Genomic DNA, 22,272 nt, shown 5'->3' on the forward strand with positions numbered 1-22,272 from the left:
CTGAGAATAGCAGATAGAAAAGATGAAAAGCATGAAAGGCAGACGGAGCAGTCAGTTGATTTCACATCTGCTACTAAGCCCTGTAGCCAGCAAGGTATACTGACTGGTGGCTGCATTTGAAACAGAAATGTAAACAAAGAATAAACTTAGCCAAAGAAATGTCCCCATAAAACAGACTTTTTAAAAATAAAGTTCTTAATTTGTTGAAATAATAGATCTGAAATAGAACTACAATGTCAATTTGACTGTCTGAATGTTTTCCTGCACTTACGTCATACCTCCTGCACATATTTCTGTACTGTCAGTAAGTGGCAGACTCAGGCTATTTTAAGGGCAGGGGAAATATAGAAAGGGCACCCTATACAGCACTGCATCACATTCTGTCCACTGGAGGGGCATCCATTAGGACAATCCTTCACATTCTCACACATGGACTGGCACCCTATACAGTACTGCATCACATTCTGTCCACTGGAGGGGCATCCATTAGGACAATTCCTCACATTCTCACGCATGGACTGGCACCCTGTACAGCACTGCATCACATTCTGTCCACTGGAGGGGAATCCATTAGGACAATTCCTCACATTCTCACACATGGACTGGCACCCTATACAGCACTGCATCACATTCTGTCCACTGGAGGGGCATCCATTAGGACAATTCCTCACATTTTCACGCATGGACAGGCACCCTGTACAGCACTGCATCACAGTCTGTCCACTGGAGGGGCATCCATTAGGACAATTCCTCACATTCTCACGCATGGACAGGCACCCTGTACAGCACTGCATCACATTCTGTCCACTGGAGGGGAATCCATTAGTACAATTCCTCACATTCTCACGCATGGACTGGCACCCTATACAGCACTGCATCACATTCTGTCCACTGGAGGGGCATCCATTAGTACAATTCCTTACATTCTCACGCATGGACTGGCACCCTATACAGCACTGCATCACATTCTGTCCACTAGAAGGACAGCTATTCGGGAACTACATCATGTTTTCTCACCACTAGAAGCTTTGCATCTTTCAAGTAGGGGTGACACAGATGGTACTTCCTAACAGCACCCTTTTCCACTGGATGGGTACCCATAGGGTCGCTTAGATCAGTGTAAGGGCACCTTATAGGGCACTGCATCACATTCTCTCCACTAGAAGGGCACTCATTCAGACACTTCATCACATTCTCTTGCTCTATAGGGCACATCATCATACTATTTCATATTAAGGGGGCAACGCAGATGGTACCAAATCATTTTTTTCCATGTGAAGGGCAGCTAATAGCAGCATTTTTACCCCTCTAGGGGACACTTCAGAATCATCTTTTCAACCTCCCTGTGTCCACTAGTGCTGTCAGCATTTCTAAAGGAGAAGTACAAACGTATGCAGTTTAAAACATACTATGAAAAAAACATGACTGAATATAGTCTTACTAACACATCCCTCACTTAGGAAATATAGCTAGATGGGCTATGATTTTATTTGTTAGTTGCAGGGCTTGGTTGCAATACGTAAATCATAGGCACGGTTAAGGTTTAGTCTTTGTGTTTTTGTAGAACATTGAGCAGCTGAGCATTAGCACATTGGGTCGAATGCAGGCGAGGGCAGAAGCTGGGTGGGGGAGCAAAGGGGCATGCTCAGACTCTTACCCGCGCTAAAGAATCAGCATCATCCTCACACTCAGCCTGCTCTCCTGCAGAGAGCTGACTGGTCGGGTCTATACCCGGCTGACATGCTCCACTGTCCCTGGGGGGTGGCACTTCCTCCATCACAGGGTGCCCAACCTCGTGTGGCTCGTGGGCGTCCCAGTAATCTTCACTGCTTGAGGAGTGGGCCTTTCCTGTGCCCGCTGTGAGCAGGGCAGCATCTGTGCTGGAGATCTGGATCTGCTCAGTGTGCAGGGAATCTTGGCTGCTGGGAGTGAATGAGCAGCCTATGCCGTCACCCGCTGAGTGAGCCCTCCCTGATTTCAATCCTTTGGTTTGTACTTCACAGTGCCCTGAAAACCACTCCGTATATGCAGGATCTGAGTCTCCAGAAGCACGAGAGAAATCTGCACTGGCTGAAAGACTATGAACAGCTCTGCGGACCTCAGGTGCTTTGCATGAACTCGCATTGTTGGTTTTTGTTACCTGGCTTGTAAGGCTGCAGGCTGTAGAACCCCCCAGTTGGAACAAGTATGATTTTCCCAGAGTCTGTGCAGCTTGTTCAATGTATTCATCATCAAGGTTAACTTCTCCCTCGAATTCTTCTGCCGTGACCTGTTCAGTTGGTTCAGCTGAATATGTGAAATCCTGAAGTATATCATAATCAGGTCTGACAGTGGGAGACAGTGTGAAATTTGCCAAAGATGAGGAAGAACTGGATTCTGAAGTAAATACAGTATGTGTTACCTCTGATGCAGCATATTTTTCTGCAAGACATTTGGGTGATTTAGGGATATTCTTGTTAACAGATTCGATGCTTGTCTCGCTATCCTGGTTTTCTTCTCTACAGAGGTCATACGCCGACTGACTGGCTTCAGAAAGAGATTCATTAAGACCAGGAGACACTGGATTTAGCTCAGTAGGTGTTCCAGTGTCTGGGAGAGGCAATAAAGCAGCATCTTCTTCGCATTCCTCAAATTCTTCACTAAATACATCACCTGTCTTTTCTAATTCAGATGAGGTTGGAAGAATTTTCTGAGATCCTGACATATCCTGAGACACATCTTCAGGGGAGCCTTGACCACTAAGACTTTTTCTAACGAGCTTTGATGTCACTTGGCTGGGTTCAGAGGGTGATTCACTGGATGAAGGTGAGATGGGAGTAACATCCATAAGTACATTTTCTACTTGGAGAGGTGATGAAGGATCACACCTATCTGCAGCAGAACCACAAGTTGCTTCACTGATCTCACAAGAAATATGACCTGATTCTAGCATCAGGGCTGGCTGATCTACTATTGGAGAACATTTATCGAAATTAAACACCTGGCTTTGGTCAGCATGACATTCACTGAAGAGCGAAGGTTCTGTGCTCAGGTTAGCGGGATGTTCTTTTCCAAGAAATATTGAAGGACTGGATTGAGAGGGACTTTTCCTAAATTCAGTCAGCTCTGGACTAAATCTAGTAGGTGTTGTTTCCACTCCAGGTGATTTAAAATCAGTAGAAGTTATGCGAGTTTTTGGTGATACTGATATATCGCCTATGAAAGATTCAGGGGGCTGCCGATCATCTGCATTAGCGTCAATGAGAACGTCATGTTGAACTTGACTAGGTTCAATGAGAGATTCACAGTGATCATCTGATTTGATGTTTAGTTCACCATCTGCCAGGCTACGTGATACAGAGTTCAGCACTCTCGTTGACTGGTCCAAATCATATGACAGACTTCTCAAGCTTACAAGAATATCGCTTGATTTTTGTGATTCAGATTGTCTTCTTTGTGCCATGCCAGGAGGACTCTGAAACTGCATATGGGCTGAATGTAGGACATCTGATGTCACAAGTCTACTTTGGGAGGTAGATTCATTAGACATGGGACATACATCAATAGGTTCTCTGTCTAGTGACGAACAACTGGACTGAGAATTCATTTCCTTTGGTTTATCAGTATTTGAATTTATTTGAGTTTGCAGATAATTCCATTCAGGTAACGTTTCTTCACAGTCTGATGAATTTGGAGGTGTGCCTGGAGCATCCATAGCAGAACCAGATATCTCATGAACATTTTGGTCAGTGTCACTGAGGAGTTTAAGTGAAACCTGACTAGGTTCTGAAGGAGATTCTGTAAAGACTGGTGACACCGGACTCAGATCAAAATCTGGCTTCATGTCAATAACAGGTGAATAGCTTGACTGTGAATGTGTTTTATTTGGTTCTTTCACCTTTACATTTAATGCTTGTGTCTCTAAAGCAGAAAATGTTTGCTCAAAGTCAGGTGAGCTCTCATCGATTTTTGGTGATACACACAAAAAGGAATTTTGCAAATTGCCATTGTCCTCAGACAACAGGCGTTCAAAATCAGGAGGGTTTAAGTTAATTTTTGATGAAGCTAAAGAATCTTCAACAGCTAATTCTAAAGAGTCTGGATCATGTAGCTCAGTGTCACTGAGTGATTTTTGCACAATTTGATTAGATACAGGAATGGCTTCAGTTGAAACAGGTATAATTTCCAGTTCAGTAGTGTCACATTCAATTTGTATAGGTGTTGAAGAAACAAATACGTCTGCTGAGTCAACAAAGTTAGACGCTTCACTCTGCTCAAGGCAGCATTGCTGTGATGCTTGTAAGTCGGGTTTTTCATCGACAGTCATCTGCAGAGAAACCGGGCTGATCTCAGGGGTTGACTGAATATCAGGTGCCACCTGGCTGGAGTCTGTAAGATCCTCTCTGGCAAATGGAGACCCTGAACTCAGATCAACAGATACTCTAATATCCTGGAGGGGTGATGAGGGTCCGTACTGAGTTTCCTCAGTTTCTTCTGATTCCAGCAATTCTGGACTATATCCACTTTGTGTCTTACATGATATTTGTTCAAAATCAAGTGAGCTTTGGTTTATTGTTGGTGATACCTGGACAGGGGAATTTTGTAACTTGTCATCATCCTCATTAATTTCCCTCAGGACCTCGGGGATTATCTGAAGGGGTTCAGAGGAAGATTCACTGCAGGTTAGAGGTCGTGATATGGACTCAGAAGTTATGTCCTTGCTTGGGCTGGGTAATGGAGGAATATCAGCACTTTCAGAGTCATGTGTCATTTCACTCAGCACATCAAGAACACTTGATTCTGGTAAAAACATTTGATTTGCAACTGTTGTTTCTGGACAAGGTTGTTCAAACTCAAAGGTTGTAGGATATTTTTCATCATCAGAAACTGATTTGATAATAGTGGTTTCTTTTTCAAACAGGTTATGTGAGGAACATCTGGACTGAGTTTCTACTGAGTTCAGCAGTTCTGCGCCATTTGTAAAAGAAGTAAATGCAGATGATGTTGATTTCAAATCAAGTGCCTCTTCCATTACTAGTGTATCTTCAGGAAGAGATTCTACCAGAAACTCAGGTTCTACCTCAGACAGAGGTTTACAGGACATTTTATTTTGATTAAATTCATAGCAGGTTTCCTCAAAATGTGACGACTCTTCTCGAAAGTCTCGGGAGATTATCCATGCTCCTGGGCAGGCCTCAGTATTCTCAGTAGCTAGTTCAGATGAACCTTGGTTAATTTGAGTAGGTCCCCCAATGAGATTCACACTGGGCTCAGGTACAGAAGACATTAGATTCAGATCTACAGGTGCATATTCTGAAGCATCATCATTCATTTCAAGTTCTTCAATATGATCAAATGAGGTCAGGCTACTTCCCGATAAGACAAACTGCCTCTCGGCTGTCTGGCTTATGCATGGTGAACCCTGACAAGCCTGTGCTGGTGTTTTAGCAAAATCAGAGTCTTCACCCAGCCTATCAAGAGAGTCCTTTGATTCACTGGAAATTAGTGTCTTTTCCATGTACAACTCTGATGAAATCTGAATAAAAAACGATGGACATGGAATGAACATAATGAGAATGACACAAAATACAATCCAGCAACATTTGTGAGTATGTAACAATAGACGGCCGGCCACACACCTGGGACTTAAGCGTTCACCTTAAATCGCTGCCCCCTTTGCACCCCCGCTGCTAAGTACTGAGGACTTACCTGCTCTGGGGTGCTTCTGCCTCCAGTTTCCGAAGTCCCATTTTCTTCAAATGTCAGTGGAACTCCACCCATTACACCCATAACCCTGAAACAAATGCTGCCGACATTCTAATTGCTCTCAAAAACCTTCACCTACTACAGAAATAAGCTATTAAGTTAAATGGTCCGGCTGAATGGCAATGGTGACCGTATGTATTCCTGATTCTGGACGCTCAAACCAGGTATAGTCAGAGTTTGGTAATTCAAGTCCAGAGAGTAAAAAATCAGACCAAGATTTTGTTTCAACCAACCAGTTGAGCATAAAGAGTCACAGTCACAGAGACTCAACTGGTTGGTTGAACCAAAATCTTGGTCTGATCTTTTACTCTCTGGACCTGAATTACCCAACTTTCAGTATAATTAACTTCTTCAGTCTGTGTCCATGGGCTATAATATAATGTTTTATTTTCCACATTTTTGTTTATATTGATACTTTTTGATTCACCAAAGTATCACCTAAATAATGGACTAATGGATAATTAATTGATAAGCTAAACACTGCCTGTATTGCTGACGGGCAGGTTAGACTGACATACCTTGTCATCTGCTGGTCCTGTTGATGGGTTTGTCGCTGGGTGTGTCTCAGAGCTTCTGTGCAGTGTGTGTCCAGCAGAGAGGAGACTGACAGATCTTCTTCTGAGACGGAAGGGGGGGGTTTGGGCGTGGTTTCAGTCCTTCGTATCAGTCTGGGACTGTCCAAGTCTAAGCCAAACACACAGACCAAAAGACAGTGTACACTGTAAGTGCACACATCCTTTAACATTTTGCGATTTTTGTTCCTTGACAGATAATCATATTGTTTTAAGTAATAACTTTGTCTTTATAATCTCTATTTTAAAATCATTTTCAAATATAAGAGTACATGTTTGGAATGGCAATATTTATAAAAATGGATGAAAACCTAATGTTATTTGTCTTTATTTTTGGTTGATGCCTTACATTAGTATATTAGGTGAAGACTTTCCAAATATTCTGTTCAGTAGTAAGGATCACCTCCATCAGGAGAAATCTGCAGTAATTACCAGTCATAAAAATGTAGTGGCTGCTTTTGTGCACATACCTTCACTCTGATCAAGTGTCTTTTCGATCTCTGCATAGGTCCTTGATGTCTGGTTGCACTTGAAAACATTGGTTTCAATGAGATGCACGATGTCCATGCGGTTAATTTTTGTCAACTTCCTATTCAGATTACTTTCTGTAAATGAGAGTCAGAGGAAACGGTTAGAGCTCACCGGAACTTCTCATCTCTACACCTGCTGTCTGCAAAACAGGAGCTCACTGTCATTAAGGTTTGTTACTCTACTGTGCAAAGGAGCCAGTCCCAACAACACACCTGTAGCATTGTCGCCTTCCCTTTCCGCCCAGTGCTTCAGCAGGGCATGGCTCTGCTCCTGCAAGGAATTGGGATTTTCCACCCTAATCTGCTGAATCCGATCTTCATCAAACTCCAGCTCCCGTGCTAGTTCTAGATGCGACATTTTCAGCATTTCACAAAAACATCAGCTTTTATGTTTCAGGCATAATTCCATTAGAAAGAACTTCATGTCTTATCATTATACCTCATTTGGCATTTTCAACATCTCCATCACATGTCCTCTAAAGATTTAAATGATTCGTTACATTTGTATTTTTTATACTTATTCTTTAATTATTTCAGCTTATCATGTCTATACTGTAACCAGTGGATATGCAGATCAGAAAATGAGTGAAAGGATGGATTAGACCCATTGCATATTAACATATATGGATAAGTGCAATCAAACAGTAATAGGTACTACTTAATGACAATACTACCAACCTGCCCAGCTGAACCCCAGGTGGTCTGCAATGACAGCTAACCTTTCCTCATTCCTTTCTGGGTCACCCTGTGCATCAACTGTAAGCATGGCCATAACAAAGCAGAGCAGGAAACTCTTAGCCACAGGGACGAGCTCTCAGCTGAGTGTTGTGTACGTGATGCTTACTGCATTCAGTTTGTAGTCACTGCTTATCCAGTTCAATTTGAATGTTATCCACCTTGGTTTTAGTTCCCTGTCCCATTTACTGAAAGAAATTTGACGTTTGATAGCTCACATTCATAGAAGTCTAGCATTACTAAGACTCCAACTATGCTATATTTATGACTATAACATGATATTGCCTTTAATAGTCAGCCAAGATTTTTTGCACACTGATACAAGAGACAAACACAACGTGTCACAACACAAGACAAACCTGGAAACACCACAGGACTGTGTGCAAAACACTAGTTTGAAATGATCAAGTCTTTACTGCTACAACAAGAAAGAAAGATCTAAGAGGCAGATACCTTCATGTTGACGTGTGGCATTTTCACCAGAAATGGTCCGAATCTGTACAGAACTTTCCCGCGATCTCATAAGAAAGACATCGTCAGAAACAGACCCCTGTTCGGGAGTACTGGTCTGACGGGCTTTTATACTTGATGTGTTTTCAAAGGCTGGCTCACCATCTGAGGTGGACAAGCTGAATTTTAGTCCAGGTTCAGTTCTAATGGACTGCTGTGAAACTAGAGTATTTAACTTATCAGATGAATCTTCTGACTGTCTCAGGCCATCTTCTGTGCCAATTTCCTGAGAATAGTCTTTTTCATACTCATTTTGAGTCTTGAAAAACCCTTTGAAGGATACTGTATCTGAGTCAGATTTGCTCCTGTGTCCCTGCAGAGCAGATAGATGTTCCTTTCTGACTTTGAGTGACTCTGTATACTGTACTTCTGTATCAGAGCAGGACTTGCACTTTAGTGGTTCTACTTTGACTGGTGTTTCAGAACTGGGTCTCCCTTTCTCCTGCAAATCGAGAGACCAAGGTGAGACCAGATGTGGAGAATGCATGGGTGAAAGGAACTGGTTCATGTTCTCTGATGTGTCCGCCACTTGGCTACAGAGGGGTACTACAGTCTCATCGGCAAGGGAGGGGAGTCCAATGACAGTCTGTTGCTCCTTTGGGGAGGGGTCAAGAGACTCAGCATCCTGTTTGGCATGGACAGATTTGGTGGTTATGGAAAGAAGCCTTTGTGTGTGAGGGAATGTGTCAGCAGCAGAATCCCAGTCTATGTTCTCTGAAGAGCTGATGCCACTCTCCTCAAACTGATCATGTCCACATCCTTGTGAATCTGACACAGGTTTATGGCTTTTCTCTGCTCCGTCTACAACACTCAGATCGTTGACGGTGTTCCACTCAACGGTATCTTCTTTGTTTTCCTCCACAAGGCCCTCCTCAGCAGGGTACTTGTCTATATGTAAGAAGCCTATGCCAAACACTTCTTCTTCAAAACTTCTTTGTGTCATATCTATAGCACCACCTCTGGTCATCTCGAAGAGCTTGCCCTCCTGAAACATAAATGAATTCAGTTCCCTGTGCAATCCCTCATCTGTGGATGTGGTCCGAATATGTTCAATGCAATTCTCGTCTTGTTTGTTTTCTGCTGTACCTGACTGATGTCCAGTGTTTTCTAAGCTTGGAATGCTTGATGAAACTGTTTCTACAGCTTCACTGCCTTCAACCTCTGTTTCTTCTCTGGATTCACTGGATATATCAATGGGGTATAATTCTTTGGTCTCAAAAGAATCAACATGCTCTTGTGGTGAAACAGGGGACTGAGGTTCTACTTCAACAAAATGTTCTGCTGACATAACTGGACCCATGAAATTTTTATTCTCCATCTCCAATAACTTCTCATCTGGTGACACTACTCCTATGTGATGACTTCTGTCTTCTACAATTTCAGTTGTTACAGGGGTTAGATCTTCTTTAATAGCGTCTTGTTCGGATTTAGCGTCCTTTTCCATTTCATTAAATGTCTTAACCTTTGTGGCCATTTTAAACATCTCTTCCTCCGGGGTGAATTGCTTTTGAAGCTCAGTACATTCGGAATCACTCTCAGGCTTCAAGGCTGTTAATGTTGTAGTTGTGTTTGTTGGGCTTGACTGGGACTGTAAATCAGATGGTTTATGGATGATATCATAGCTTTCTTTCTCACAGATTATAACATTGTGACAATGTGAACTTTCTCCTTCCATTTGAGTGGTTTGTTCAAAACTATGGTCCTTCACAACACTACCTTCATATTGAATTTTATCTGGTAGAAGATGTACTTCAAACAATAAAGGATCAACTGAAAGCTCATTAATGGCTGTTGATTTTTGCTGCATGGGACTAGTTTCTAGGGAATCACGGCATGGCGATTCCTTAGTTGGACTTGATTCAATTGAATCAGGGGATTTACGAGAGGAATTGTCTATGGTAATAGGACTGGCCTCCAGGGAATCCTTGTGACTAACACTAAAGGATGCATCAGCCAAGGAGCTCAGTCCCTCTAAGTCCTGTGGTTTGAGGGGCAGATCAAGGTTGGTAGGATTATACATGTAGTCTGCCTCAGTTTGACTGGTGTCTCCATTGTCATTAGAGGGCTGCCAAGATTCAGAGGGCTTATGTCCCGATGGAACATCTTCTTCCTCTAGAGAGAGGGCATGGCTCTGAGTGTAATTCAAAATGGTGTCTCCAGTGTCATTAGTGGGCTGCCAAGATTCAGAGGGCTTATGTCCCGATGGGACATCTTCTTCCTCTAGAGAGAGGGCATGGTTCTGACTGTCTTTCAAAATGGTGTCTCCAGTGTCATTAGAGGGCTGCCAAGATTCAGAGGGCTTATGTCCCGATGGAACATCTTCTTCCTCTAGAGAGAGGGCATGGTTCTGACTGTCTTTCAAAATGGTGTCTCCAGTGTCATTAGAGGGCTGCCAAGATTCAGAGGGCTTATGTCCCAATGGAACATCTTCTTCCTCTAGAGAGAGGGCATGGTTCTGACTGTCATTCAAAATGGTGTCTCCAGTGTCATTAGTGGGCTGCCAAGATTCAGAGGGCTTATGTCCCGATGGGACATCTTCTTCCTCTAGAGAGAGGGCATGGTTCTGACTGTCTTTCAAAATGGTGTCTCCAGTGTCATTAGAGGGCTGCCAAGATTCAGAGGGCTTATGTCCCGATGGGACATCTTCTTCTTCTAGAGAGAGGGCATGGCTCTGAGTGTAATTCAAAATGGTGTCTCCAGTGTCATTAGTGGGCTGCCAAGATTCAGAGGGCTTATGTCCTGATGGAACATCTTCTTCTTCTAGAGAGAGGGCATGGTTCTGACTGTCATTCAAAATGGTGTCTCCAGTGTCATTAGAGGGCTGCCAAGATTCAGAGGGCTTATGTCCCAATGGAACATCTTCTTCCTCTAGAGAGAGGGCATGGCTCTGAGTGTAATTCAAAATGGTGTCTCCAGTGTCATTAGTGGGCTGCCAAGATTCAGAGGGCTTATGTCCTGATGGAACATCTTCTTCTTCTAGAGAGAGGGCATGGCTCTGAGTGTAATTCAAAATGGTGTCTCCAGTGTCATTAGTGGGCTGCCAAGATTCAGAGGGCTTATGTCCTGATGGAACATCTTCTTCTTCTAGAGAGAGGGCATGGTTCTGACTGTCATTCAAAATGGTGTCTCCAGTGTCATTAGAGGGCTGCCAAGATTCAGAGGGCTTATGTCCCGATGGAACATCTTCTTCTTCTAGAGAGAGGGCATGGTTCTGACTGTCTTTCAAAATGGTGTCTCCAGTGTCATTAGAGGGCTGCCAAGATTCAGAGGGCTTATGTCCCGATGGAACATCTTCTTCCTCTAGAGAGAGGGCATGGCTCTGAGTGTAATTCAAAATGGTGTCTCCAGTGTCATTAGAGGGCTGCCAAGATTCAGAGGGCTTATGTCCCGATGGAACATCTTCTTCTTCTAGAGAGAGGGCATGGCTCTGAGTGTAATTCAAAATGGTGTCTCCAGTGTCATTAGAGGGCTGCCAAGATTCAGAGGGCTTATGTCCTGATGGAACATCTTCTTCCTCTAGAGAGAGGGCATGGTTTCTCTGCCTATAGTGAACCGCTTTCATAGCAGACTCACCACTGATCTTTACTGGTTCATCAGAGGAAAAGCAATTAATCTCTACCATTTGGTCTTTTGACTCAATGGTTTCAAAAAGTTGATGACTCAACTTTCTATCCAAATAATACTGACTCTCACGGCTGAATTCTGGAGTTTCTTCCAAGACCTCGTGCACAAAGCCGTCCCCAGTATCTGTCTGCAAACTGTAGTCATGTAACTTTATGCCCTTGTCTGGAGGGCTGCAATCTAGAGCTCTGGTCTGCATATTGTCTGTAGTACCAAGGTTGTTTTCTTCTGCAGTGAAATCTGGGACAGTCGTGACAGTCTGGTTAAGTTTCTCAGAGTGCCCAGAGTTTGTTTGACAGACTGAAATATCTTCATTCTTGTCACCTGAGGACACTGCATTTTCCTCCAGCTCCACTTTGAAGGTTTCACTAAAATCCACAGAGTGCATGGATACTTGGTCAATCTGTACAATGTCTGTAACACTGGAATCCGTTATTCCACTTTGAAGATCCACTGGTGTTGGTTTTATTTCCTCTTTGGATTGGGACCCACAGACTGTCCCACTAAATGGTTGGGTTTCTTTTGTTGGAATTTTGTGTTGAAAGAGGCCAGATGTAATGTTTGACTCTCCCTGTCCTGACTGAAAGACCTTCATCAATTCTCGCACAGACATCGCCTCTTCTGGCTCGTCTGATACAGAACTCTGAGATGCGGAGGGGGCTTCCATGAAATTAGATATTTTCTTAGTGATACTAGGAGAGGATCTGCTCTTGGAATATACTCTTCCTTGGAATGTTGTGATCCTTCTTTGGTTTTCCTCCTCCTCCACTTTCTTTTGCAGTGCTTGTACTTTGTCTTTGATGGAACCAATAGGGGTCTCCACAATTGCTGGGGAGTCCGGGCCCCGGCCCAGTACATCATCATCAAGCAGCTCGTCTGAGCTATCCCTGAGAAGAATGGCCCCAAAACTGGTTCCTTGCTCCTGTTCGGTATGCATCCTCTCTCTCAGTTTCCTCCTAGCTGGTTTTTTGATTTCAGGTGGCGAGACCTTACTCAAAATCACTTGTGTGAATTCTTCTTTGACAATGTCCTCCTGGAGCGGTTTCACAACCACCCCAGACAGGCATGTGTTAAGATCCTCTCTGAGGATGTCGATAATGCCTGAAACATCTTTTGTTGTATTTGGTTTTGAGTATCCCATGCCGATTCGAATTTCATGAAACGGAGCTTCCTCGACATTTTCCTCCACCTTTTCTATATCCTGACTATCTCTTCCTTCCATGGTATTCAGTGCTGTCTCTGTCACTGTGTCCATCATTGACGCCCTGCTCTTCTGCATCTCACCAACCGTCTCTAAGTCTTCTCTGACTTGCACCACTATTTCAAAAGGTCTCCCCGGCTCCCCCTCTGTCTCTCTGTCATCCCCCACTCCAGTAAATATCGATTTGCCCGTGAAGTCCACTGTGAGAAGAGCAGGTAACTTAATGACATCCTGCTTCAACTCTGACATGTCTGACAGGTCTGGGCTGGCCAGTGCAGCAGAGTGGCATAGAACTTGCGATTTCAGGAACGACGTCTCTGTAGACTCTGAGTCTTGATCATCTTCAATTCCAGTAAAAAGAAATATAAATGGAAATGAATAAAAAAAAAAACAAAAGAGATGGAAGAAGACACACAATGAAGAGAGTATAACCTTGCGCTCAATGAATAGTCAGCACAAAATGGAGTTCTGTCAGCAGGATGGGGCCATCAGCAGAAGCACAGAAACTACGATTACAAATACAGGACATTTACATATACTGTGAGCAGGTGGTTCTAGCATACATGCACCGGCTACTCATATACATAACAAGTAGGCATAACAGATATACACATGTGAACAAAGAAGATATAGGGAAATTAAGAAATTGTTGCAAACTGCGTCAATGAACAATGACAATGGAAAACCAATGTTCACGCTCGACACAGAATATTTTCAAATGGAACAATGAGGACACAAAACAAATTATTCAAGGCCATAGATAAAAAAAGCAGATGGGCCTGGTTGGATTGTGGTTTCTATTCAAAACATTATTTCAATCATCCAAGAAGAATAGATGGATTTTTAGGAAGAATGTCACTAACAAACAGGATACAATTTTAGAAAAAATTAATATAGTCCTGGAATTCCTAGGGGAGTCTCCAGGTTAACTACAACCCTGCACTGAATAAGCAGTTATGGAAAAAGATGGATAGATGTAAATCATAAAAAATATCACTTCCATTCTATTTTGTCGTCATGGATGCAAAACCATAGCACCAAAATGTGTTTATGGTTGTACAAATCGGGGTTGGTTTTGACGTCACATTACATAATGTAGACTAATCTGTTTAACCAGATAACCCACATTGCAATTTACCGTTCATTTTAAGAAGAGGACCCAAGAGTTGGTGCTATATTTAAGTAATTGAAATGGAGACGTGAGTCATGAACAGTGTGCTATCAGCTTCAGTGAAATTTTGAGGTGATGGCAAAACTTTGATTTTGAACACAAACCTTAAACAGCACTTAAATGCATTTGGAAAAGCATGATACCCTTAGCGAAGCTAGAGCTAATGCCATTTAATGCATATAACAAGTTTAAGGTTCTTACAGTACTAGTGAACATGAATATACACAGAATCTGTTGTCAAGCTGAAGGCATATCTGAAAGATTCAGTACACAAGTAAAGCAGTCACAAGAAGCACAGGTTTTCACAGATAACATTCAATTTTCATTTAAACAATCATAAAAACACAACTTACATTTGTCATGGGTCTGATCAGTCTATAAGAGGGGAATAGAAAAACAATTGTCATTCAACATAATAATAATTTAAATGGCATACATAAACACACACACACACACACACTACTCTGCCCCATTCAGTTGTGAGCTCAATGATGTCATCCTCTGGGTGCATGGAGGGTTTAGCTATGGCTAAAGATGGAACTTCCGGCACTGAGCTCCCACTCTGTCCTGTCATAAACATAAAGACAGGTTCTTTTCTTCAAATACAGACTAACTGAAGCTGTTTACCTGTTCATCTGTCTCTGGGTCCGAATCAGAATCCTTTTTCAAGAAAGGAAAAAAAAACAAGCAACGTAAAGCAACTAAGCTAACAGTATCAGGTCAACAAATAAATACAGTTTTAATGAACATATCTTATTGTTGTAAGAACACATTAGATGATTTAATTTTTACATTTAAAAATATCAAAGATTTATTTTAAAGTATGGATGACTTTGGTAACATTCACCACATTTTTGCCTCAAATGCGACATCTGTGTATATCGGGTTGGAGTTAATAGCCCTTAGAGTTAGAGTTAGGGGATGGTAGTCCTCATGGTTAGGGTAAGACGTTGCTAGACTTTATGGATAGGCCTAGGGGTTTGTAGCCCTTGTGGTTAGGGATAGAGGATAGTAAATTTTATGGTTAACGTTAGAGGTTACTATATCTTATGGTTAGTGGTTAGTAGCCCTTAGCAGGAGGACTCACCTTGCTGTAGGCTGGCAGAGTGATGTTCAGGTTGCAGATGGCGCTCATGTTCAGGCTCCTGTATGATCGTGGCTCCTTGGTGAATGAGAGGCGGCCGCATGGATCCTGTGTGCTGTCCCGCACCTGCAGAGAGGCTCCATTATCAGTGACAGGCAGGTCACGGGAGCGATTTTGTTTGTCCGAAAAAGAGATGAAAGAGAATTATAAAGGAAGCCTGATTCTTTTTAGGTTTGACCATTTGATCTTCCCTGATATGGGACTGACCGCTGCATTACTCCACCCCTGGGGACAGGACATAGCAGACAGGCATTTTACAAATGGAGGGTTCCATTTTAACTTAAGATGCCAAAGATCTGTATCTGACCGGTGCCATGCAAGAGTAGAAACTTCATAATGCACAAAACACAAAACTCCCCAACGTGCTTCATGTTTGGAAGTTAAAATGCTGTCATTAATACATTAAGAGTTCTTGGGACGTTGTACCTTAATGAGCAGAGCCAGGCGGTTCTCCTTAAATGCAAAGAAGCTGAAAATGTGATGCTGGCCTGTCTTTGTTAGCGGTACCAAGTTGCCAAAACAGTCTGCGTAAATGGGTTTTCCCTCTAGCACCTGCAGCAAACGAAATCTGTTAGTGAAGTTGTAGGGGTGGGGTTCACTTCTCCGGCTCTCTGGCTCCTTCTCACCTCCACGTCTCGGCTACGTGCCACCTCCGTGAAGTTCTCCTGCTGCTCCAGGGTTTTGTCCATCTTGTCGTCGGTCATACAGAAGCAGCGAAGTCGTGCCTCGATGGGGTTCAGTGTCTTGGCAAAAATAACAAACTTCGCCATGTAGGGAACACAGATCACATCTCGGTACACCTGTGTGCAGAAGTTCACGGATTCCTGCACCTGTCGACAGTCAATCAGCCAGAACCTGTGGGGACACATTGCACAAATGCTACGTCAATGGATCAAATTATCTGTTAATAGATCAGGCAGACATTTTGGCTAATAATCAATAAAGTAACAAGGCAAACATCAATACACTCATGAGCCCATAGATACTGTAAAGATCATGCATCATTCAGCACTCGATCAACGATGCAATGAATATTCTTGTGAAGCAGCTGGATTTTATGACCGCAGCATTACCTCGCTGACACGTTCGTCGTGAAGGACACACACTCGTTGTTGAATGAGAGTGGCGTGCTTCCCGTGATGTCCTCCCACTGTGCAGGAGTGGTGCCGCCTGGCAGATTATGGCAAGCACACAAATGAGTTAGCAGTCGCGACTAGCCTCTGCTACGCTAAAACTTAAACCACAGGTACAACATTCTGCTCGCCAAAGAGCCACGACGCGCTGTTTATTCACAACGTGTGACGGCAAGAAGTGCAGATGATGTACCGGTGATGCTACACAGCAGCCGCAGTGTAAGCAGGTCGGCCCCATATCCACCGGCCCCGTCGTTAGCAGAAGCCTTAGGCACAGGAATGGTCATAGTAATGGGCTTGTGGAACTTCCTCCTCCGGGGCTCCATGGTGACGATAGGACTGAATCTTGCTTTATTACCCAGAATCCTCTTCACAAGGTCAGGGGGAATGATCTGGGCCTGGGAAACAAAGGACAGACAGCTGTACCTGAGAGAAACATGGTAAACCAAACAGCATAAGTAATGTGCCAAATGTGGTAGTTTTCTTAATGAAAATGAAGTTTGCTGTGTTCGTAGTACTGCTAATATTAGCGACCATTTGGATAGCGGCTGTACCTGCAGGCCAACCCGGATCCTTTTGGTGAGTGCGCCCTCTGGGAACACAGCTTGGACCTCAGGGTTCACGCTGCTTCTCAGAACCCCGCCCTCTGGCCCCATCAGGTGGCTGTCCTGCTTGATCCGGGACACAACCGCAAAGTACTGTGGGAAGTCTCTCGTGATGATCCGACAGATGCGCCGCCGCTCCAGCTCCTCTGGGGGGTCCAGCTCTGCACGTTGACATTTGAATATGTGAAGGATACACTGGCCGCCTTCAATAAGACACTTGCATACTCACTGCTCGTGCGCAGGGCCTCACCCTCATCCATGCCGTTGAGGATCTGGTTGAGCTCTTCTTCAGTGTGTTCACAGTGATGCTCCCTCCAGTTCTCCCCCGTTTCACTGCGTAGAGTCACCAGCTCCCTCTCTGCCCCTCGCAATGCGGCAAAGTGTGGGATCTCCAGCACCACTGGTCTGCCATGACAGCAGTGTTAGGTCCCCAGTGTTAGGTCCCCAGTGTTAGCACCACGGTGTTAGCTCCCCAGTGTTACCGCCACGGTGTTAGCACAACCGGTGTTAGCTCCCCAGTGTTAGCGCCCTGGTGTTAGCGCCACAGGTCGACTGCATGCAGTCATGTGACAGTGCACACTGTCTGCCATTTACAAAACAAGTTCTGGAAAACTTCTTACGATACCTTTGTGGGATTCGTTTTCAGGAACACTATTCAAACAGTCGAAAACAGACACAAACATATGCAATAAACAGAACAAAGACACACTGATAAAGACATAAACACTAATAGAGTGAAAAAGGGACCTATGACATTGAGGTAAAGGGAGACATGGGACCAGCAGTATGAGCTGGTGAGCTTCCTACCCAAGAAATTTGGTCCCGGGAGGCCCCAGTTGTAGGATTCGGCTGACCAAGCTCTCTCCTTCGTTAAGAGGAGGGGGAGCAGCTGGAAGATGCAGCTTCCTGAGAGGGGAGAGAAGAACCAGGAGCCCAGGGCTACATGTCAGTTTACTGCAGTGACAGGAACGACTGTGTAGGCTGCTCATCCTGCACGGGGGAGGCCTGAAACTGGCAGAAAATCACAGTAATCTTCAACTACGGCTGCTAGTTTATGGCAGAAATCAGAATCACGATTTTTATTTGGTCAACATTGAGATCACGATTATTTAATACGATTACTCATCGACTTCTAAAAAAAAACCTGTTTTAAACCATTACCCTAATAAACCAGAGCAAACAACAGGAAGCAGAGCAGAAGGATGGCCCTCGCAGGCCTTACTGCCGCGGCCGTACCCAAGAAACTGTGTCCCGGTGGGTCCCACCTCCACCAGCCGGTTAGCCAGCGCCTCACCCTCCACCAGGGGGGGCATGCATGCCAGGCGCTGCCTCTTCACCAGGCGGCAGGTAACACGCGTGGGGGCGGAGCACTTCCGCGGGGGGACGATGATGCGCAGACCATGGTGTCGGCACCCCCGCATGGCCCCCCCACGTGCATCCACCATGAAACTGACCAAGAAGCTGTGCAGAAACGTACAGGAAGTTCAGAAAAGGCCGAAAATACAGGCGGACCAGGTGACAGGGAGTCAGAGTAGGAGCTTTACCTGCTGTTGTCAAGTTCGTGAAACGGAGAGATGTGGCTGGGAAGAGAGCAGACAGTGATCATTAGAGAAGGAGAGCGCAGGGACAATAATCATTTAGGGTATTTCGAAGCAATGTGTATGTCTGCGAATGTCATTATACTCACCCAGACTGCAATGCCCCAGAGGATAGGGCCACATTGTCCAGGTTTTCAATGCCCCAGCTCAAGCGGTAAGAATCTTTCTGGTTCTCAAAAGAAATAGCCACCTAGTGGCCAAAGATGGCATTCACATCAGTCGAGCATAGATAACGTTCATCCACCAGGCAATTAGTAAATAGGTGACTCGCCTTTTGACTGCTGATGATGTCCTCCATCAGTGCTCCACCTTTCTGATTACGTTGCTGTTGTCTGGAAGTGAGCTGAGACCTGTTGGAACTGATTAACGAAACACTGGTCGTTACTCCGGTGACAGAGGCAAACAGAGGTAAAAGAGGAGGAGTAGCAGGGATTTGAGCAAGGGAGGTGGATGTAATCTCCAGGGGTTATACGGTTAGGGTTATGTATGGGATCTCCAGGGGTTAGAGGAATATCACCCAAGTACAGCAGCCCAGAATATCACTTAGAAAATAGCTGATATACTCAGAGAGTGCAGACTGTGAGTAATGTGCTATAGGTGTGTACTCCAAAGGAGAGTGTGCAGTCTGAGCCTCCAGCCTGCAGATAGATGGACAGCTAATCCAACATACAGGTAGCAAGAAAACATTCAAATGTGAAAAGCAGCAAACCTCTCCTGCTGGCCTCCTTCCAGGCTGAAGCGAAGGTAGTCTAAGCCCTCCAGGTAATGTCCGGACAAGGAGTCATCCCCCAGGTCCCTCAGGTCCTCCACTCGCAGGTACTCACCCCCATCCCCCATCATTGTGTCTTCCCCTGGGAAGCATAGGGTGATGCTGGGAAGCATGGCGGAACTCTCATCTTACCATCTAATTAAGAATGACAATAACCCTGACGCCCATCGTTGTGCCAAGAGAGTACCTTGCTGAAACTTCATTGCCCATGATGCACCACTTACACAGAAAGCAGTGACATGGCAGCACGTGGCGACCCGGCTGACTCACCTTCCTCATCAGACACATCAAGCACTTCAGTCATGGTCTCCGGGACGTTCAGCTTGTGTTTCTCTGTCACGGTCTGACGAGGAACATGCGGCATGCGAGCGCAGGAAAAGACAAACACAGGACGAGAGAGTCAGCCTCTGCTGGGTGCAACCTAAAATCAGCAGCAATAGCTGCAGACTGTTTGTTTTAGCTGGCCCTCACCGTGCTCGTGGTGATGACCTCCTCAGTGACCATCTTCAGGGTGTCCACAACTGAGATGTAGCCCAACCGCTTAGCGATGGACAGGGCTGTGTTTCCACTCTATGAAGGCACAAAAATATGGGCTGCATCTGTGTATCTGCTTATGTTACCTGTGAGTATGTCAGTTCATACTCACTATAGTCATAGCAATGTGTTAGGGTTTGGGTTAGCCAACTATATCTAGGGTTAGGGATACAAAGGTTTAAGCTTTTTCAAGCATCAAAACCTCTTTCTATAATTACTCAGGGCTCCTGTGTAACAGGAAACCACAGGTTCACTCGATTTAATATCATATTTCAAACTGTCCCATGTCCCCGATTTAGGATTATGGTTATAGTTATCGTTATGGTTTGGATTAAGGGGTGTATGTGTATGAGTTCATACTCACCACAGTCATGGCATTGGGTTAGGGTTAGGCTACGGTTATAGTTAGGGTTGGGGTTTGGGAGTGTATGTGTATGAGTTCATACTCACCACAGTCATGGCATTGGGTTAGGGTTAGGCTACGGTTATAGTTAGGGTTGGGGTTTGGGAGTGTATGTGTATGAGTTCATACTCACCACAGTCATGACATTGGGTTTGGCCCCACACTCCAAAAGCAGGCTAATGATGTGTGTGTTTCCCTGCTGTGCTGCTTGGTGAAGGGGGGTGTATCCATTCTAAAGGATGATAGAAGGAAGATTATTCCTCCAAGCTGCTCTGCTATCCCTGTTGGACTTGCATTCCAGAACGGAACACTGAAGGAAGCCTACCTTGGTTTTAACATTCACATTGACATCATGCTGCAGCAGGAAATTCACCATCTTCATATTTCCATAGTGACATGCTACAATCAAGGGTGTGTAGCCCATCTAGTGCACAGAGTACAAGAGGGAGACTGTCAAATTAAAAGAAAACTCAAAGTTTTCTTGTTTTACGGAATACAGTTCTACAAAAACGATACCTTAGTTTGCTGCTCGATGTTTGCGCCGTTTTTCGTGAGTATCTCTGCCACGCTGACTTTGTCCTCCTGGGCAGCTAAATGCAGGGGGGTCAGGCCATTCTGTGAAAGCAGGACGGACGAATCATGGCTGATCAGTAACCACAGCCAGTCAGCTACTAATCTTAGATGAAGTGCATGTCAGTACTACTGAAAGTCAAGTAGAAACTGTCCAAATGGTAAGTAAGCAATCAGTGAGCAGTCAGGAGAGGAATCCAAGAGCAGAGACTGCTGGGAAGCAGGTCAGACGAGCTGACCTACCCTGGCAGCCGCGTTGACATGTGCGTTGTTGCGCAGCAGCAGTGAGGCCATGGTGGCGTGGCCCTCCTGGGAGGCCAGGTGCAGCGGGCTGACCCCCTGCTTGCTGACGGAGCTGGTGGAGGCACCGTGCCGGATCAGTGCCGCTGCTACGTCCATCTGGTTCTTCCGAGCTGCGATGTGCAGCGGAGTGTAGCCGTTCTGGAGAGACAGAAAGAGAGACGGACGGACGGACAGACAGACAAACGGAAGTCAGATAGAAACGGGCAAATGGTGGACAGACAGACACAGAGGGAGACAGATGGACAGACAAACGGAAAGTCAACAGATGGACAGAGGGATGGATGGATATACAGACAAATAGACAGACAGACGGGTTGGTGGGTCAGAATTTCCCAGAAAGTGGACTGCAGTGTTAGAGAATGAGCAACACTGCACATGGCAGGGCAGAAATAACATGCTATAATGCTCTTAATTTATCATGAACTTATAATTCTGTAAACCTTTGTGAACTGCTGAAGGCATAAATAATCAATAACACAAAAAGTGAAATAATGATCTCATGTTTGTTCATTGCTAATGAACCTAATGCATCTTTTATCTCAAGTAGCTACTGTATTTGTATTTCAATAGTAACTGAAGTACTACTGGGACGGCATGGTGGTGCAGTGGTTAGCACTGTTGCCTCACACCTCTGGGACCCGGGTTCGAGTCTCCGCCTGGGTCACATGTGTGTGGAGTTTGCATGTTCTCCCCATGTCGTTGTGGGGTTTCCTCTGGGGACTCTGGTTTGCCCCCAGAGTCCAAAGACATGCTGAGGTTAATTGGACTTGTTAAATTACTCATAAGAGTGCATGTGTGAGTGAATGGTGTGTGAGTGTGCCCTGCGATGGGCTGGCCCCCCATCCTGGGTTGTTCCCTGCCTCGTGCCCATTGCTTCCGGGATAGGCTCCGGACTCCCTACGGCCCAGTAGGATAAGCAGTTTGGAAAATGGATGGATGTATTATTACTAAGTCGCTAATTAGGAACCAGTTTGTGAGTTATCAGTATTACCCAAAAATGTAATAAATAAGCAAAGTGACATGGGTATAAATCAAGGATGTAAATTGTGAGTACCAAAACACTCATTTGAGGACACTGTGTACCATGGGTGCAGGGTGTAAGCAAGAAGTGCCACTAAAGACCATTTT

General features: G+C 44.7%; 1 protein-coding gene across 6 annotated transcripts in view; it reads right to left on the minus strand.

Annotated features, from left to right (window-relative positions):
- LOC125720381 (ankyrin-2-like) overlaps nt 1–22,272 on the minus strand; it is a 44,674-nt gene that overhangs the window by 5,090 nt on the left and 17,312 nt on the right. For 3 of the 6 annotated variants that reach the window (XM_048995711.1, XM_048995713.1, XM_048995714.1), the window contains 28 exons: nt 21,085–21,282; nt 20,788–20,886; nt 20,597–20,695; nt 20,405–20,503; nt 19,806–19,904; nt 19,605–19,677; nt 19,275–19,416; nt 18,837–18,924; nt 18,655–18,755; nt 18,512–18,547; nt 18,204–18,428; nt 17,775–17,873; nt 17,218–17,372; nt 16,917–17,128; nt 16,556–16,760; nt 16,303–16,399; nt 15,856–16,084; nt 15,656–15,781; nt 15,173–15,295; nt 14,713–14,745; nt 14,439–14,460; nt 8,036–13,255; nt 7,526–7,603; nt 7,061–7,192; nt 6,788–6,922; nt 6,264–6,429; nt 5,689–5,773; nt 1,658–5,515 (listed from right to left, as the gene is read on the minus strand). In XM_048995711.1, the coding sequence (XP_048851668.1) occupies nt 1,658–5,515; nt 5,689–5,773; nt 6,264–6,429; nt 6,788–6,922; nt 7,061–7,192; nt 7,526–7,603; nt 8,036–13,255; nt 14,439–14,460; nt 14,713–14,745; nt 15,173–15,295; nt 15,656–15,781; nt 15,856–16,084; nt 16,303–16,399; nt 16,556–16,760; nt 16,917–17,128; nt 17,218–17,372; nt 17,775–17,873; nt 18,204–18,428; nt 18,512–18,547; nt 18,655–18,755; nt 18,837–18,924; nt 19,275–19,416; nt 19,605–19,677; nt 19,806–19,904; nt 20,405–20,503; nt 20,597–20,695; nt 20,788–20,886; nt 21,085–21,282 (12,234 nt within the window). Of the gene's footprint in view, nt 1–1,657; nt 5,516–5,688; nt 5,774–6,263; nt 6,430–6,787; nt 6,923–7,060; nt 7,193–7,525; nt 7,604–8,035; nt 13,256–14,438; nt 14,461–14,712; nt 14,746–15,172; nt 15,296–15,655; nt 15,782–15,855; nt 16,085–16,302; nt 16,400–16,555; nt 16,789–16,916; nt 17,129–17,217; nt 17,373–17,774; nt 17,874–18,203; nt 18,429–18,511; nt 18,548–18,654; nt 18,756–18,836; nt 18,925–19,274; nt 19,417–19,604; nt 19,678–19,805; nt 19,905–20,404; nt 20,504–20,596; nt 20,696–20,787; nt 20,887–21,084; nt 21,283–22,272 lie in introns of those variants that run through there. The other 3 variants (XM_048995717.1, XM_048995716.1, XM_048995715.1) reach the window with 3 other exon arrangements.

This window comes from Brienomyrus brachyistius, chromosome 25 (assembly GCF_023856365.1).
Source record: "Brienomyrus brachyistius isolate T26 chromosome 25, BBRACH_0.4, whole genome shotgun sequence".
In the NCBI taxonomy this organism is placed as follows: domain Eukaryota; kingdom Metazoa; phylum Chordata; class Actinopteri; order Osteoglossiformes; family Mormyridae; genus Brienomyrus; species Brienomyrus brachyistius.